At 37.9% G+C, this 2,341-nt stretch overlaps 1 protein-coding gene across 1 annotated transcript; it reads left to right on the plus strand.

Annotated features, from left to right (window-relative positions):
- The first annotated feature begins 885 nt into the window (after nt 1-885).
- LOC145957390 (uncharacterized) lies at nt 886-2,008 on the plus strand. The gene is made up of 3 exons (XM_083073639.1): nt 886-894; nt 980-1,204; nt 1,331-2,008. The coding sequence occupies exons 1-3, from the start codon at nt 886-888 to the stop codon at nt 2,006-2,008; spliced, it is 912 nt and encodes a 303-aa protein (XP_082929765.1).
- Nucleotides 2,009-2,341: the final 333 nt, after the last annotated feature.

The following is a 2,341-nucleotide window of genomic DNA, read 5'->3' on the forward strand; positions in this document are numbered from 1 at the left end:
TTGGAACGGCCCGTTCCAAAATCCGAAAATACCCCAAAAATTTTAATAAAATTACGAAAATGCCACCGATAATTACTAAAATGCCATTGATAATAATAATAATAAAATGGGTATTACAATTCTCTCCAACAACAAAAATTTTCGTCCTCGAAAATTCACTTACTCTAAAAGAGATATGGGTATTGATCCTTCATCCTTTCCTCCAACTCCCAAGTAGCTTCATTAGTAATCTCATCCCAAATAACTTTCACCAAATTGATAGATTTACCTCGCAACTGTTTAACTTTCTTATCTGCCACTGAAACTGGCTGTTTCTCAAAAGTTAAATTTTCCTTAACTTGTACTGCCTCTGATTCCAAGACATGACTTGGATCGTGAATATATTTCCTCAGTTGTGAAACATGGAACACATCATGCAGATTAGAAAGGAATGGAGGTAATGCAATCTGATATGCCACTGGTCCAATCCTCTTGAGAATTTGATACGGTCCAATAAACTTAGGATTCAACTTCTTAGCTTTGATAGCTCTTCCCACACCTGTGGTAGGAGTTACTTTCAAAAATGCTATTTTTGATTGATCTTTTCATAATTTCTTATTTGTTTGATACTTTTTTACGTAAAAAGACCTTAAATTTGGATGATTTAAGAGTTTACGGTTAATGGAATTTAGGAATCTATAGTAGTAAGCAATTGAATCAAAGGTGGTTGTATTTGAGAATTGGAGTTTTGATATTTTGATGAGAGATTGGAATGTTCCTTGAGTATTGGTGCTTGCATGTTAACTTTATGGTTTAGGTAGTATGTAAATTTTATTCTCTAAGTCCTTTGTGAGCTGTTTTGAAAAGCTTGAATATGAGTTTAAAGTGGAAAAAAGTGAGTTTGGAATGGTTAAGGTATTTTGTGAAATGTTAGTACACTAATGCTAGTATGATAATTCCTTATGTCTGTTGTTTATTTGATTGTGTACTATTTTCTTAGATTATGGCTGGTAGGAATGATCGTGCAATTGCTGATGCTCTTCAAGCATTAGCACAAGCTGTAAGTAACAACTATAGGACTGAAATCGCTCCTAATTGGTTAGAGCGATTTCAACGAAATAATCCACCTACTTTCCAAGGAGGATATGACCCAGATGTTGCGATGAATTGGCTAATGGAAATCGAAAAGATTTTCAATGCCATGGAGTGTCCTTTCACTCAGAAAGTGAGGTTGGCTACCTTCATGTTGACTGCTGATGCCCATTTTTGGTGGGAAGGAGCACTTCAAAGGATGATTGATGCAGAAATGCAATTGAATTGGGACAACTTCAAGAGGGTTTTTCTTGAGAAGTATTTCCCGGATGATGTAAGAAGCCAGAAGGAAGTTGAATTTCTTGAACTAAAGCAAGGGAATGACACAGTGGCAGAGTATGCTGCAAAATTTGATGCCTTGGTTCGCTACTGTACTCATTATCATGGTGAGGATGGCGAAAGGGCTAAGTGTATTAAGTTCGTGAATGGCCTTCGCCCTGAGATAAAAACAGCAATCAATTATCAAGAAATTTATCACTACCCGACTCTTGTCAACAAGAGTAGAATTTACGACCGTGACAATCGTGCACGTGCTGACTATTACGAGGGAGCTGGAGGTCCTATGCGTACCACAAATTCTAGTGCTTTAGGTAAAAGTAAACCTTACACCAAGTCTACTGGGAATTCAAGTTCTAAGGTGAATAATCAAGATTCGATGCAACGAAAGAGTCAATCTCCAATGGTTGGACAAACATCAAAAGGGGGGAGTGAGGGTTCTGTTCCACGCGATAATTGCTTCAACTGTGGGAAGCCAGGTCATAAGGCATATGAGTGTTGGGTACCAAGAGTGATAACATGTTACAACTGTTACGAGAAGGGACACAAAGCTCGGGAGTGCCCCAAGAATAAGAAAGAAACAACAGAGGTTGAAGGGAGCGCTAGCAAGCCTAGAGCCACAGGAAGAGTATTTGCCTTGAGTGGTGTTGAAGCTACTTAATCCAAAGATTTCATCCAGGGTATGTGTTTCATCAATGGAACCCCTCTAATTGTTTTATATGACTGGTGCGACTCACTCTTTTATATCACGTGTATGTCTAATTTACCTATTTTTTTTTCCTTGTCTTTTGAACTACTAGTAGAGACACCCACTAGTGGTTCAGTGATCACTTCTGATATCTATCCAAAGTGTCCCTTGACTATTGATGATAGAGAATTCATAGTTGACTAAATTTGTTTGCCTCTAAGTCAGCTAGTGAGATTAGGAGCTTCCTTGGATTGGCTGGATACTGTAGAAAGTTCATAGAGGGATTTTCCAAGTTAACATTACCCT

This window comes from Cajanus cajan, chromosome 4 (assembly GCF_000230855.2).
Source record: "Cajanus cajan strain Asha chromosome 4, NIPB_CcT2T_4, whole genome shotgun sequence".
In the NCBI taxonomy this organism is placed as follows: Eukaryota; Viridiplantae; Streptophyta; class Magnoliopsida; order Fabales; family Fabaceae; genus Cajanus; species Cajanus cajan.

Coding starts and splice junctions, on each gene's coding strand:
- LOC145957390 (XM_083073639.1), top strand. Junction 1,205..1,330: donor AGTGTCCTTTCACTCAGAAA/GTGAGGTTGGCT, acceptor TTTCTTGAGAAG/TATTTCCCGGATGATGTAAG.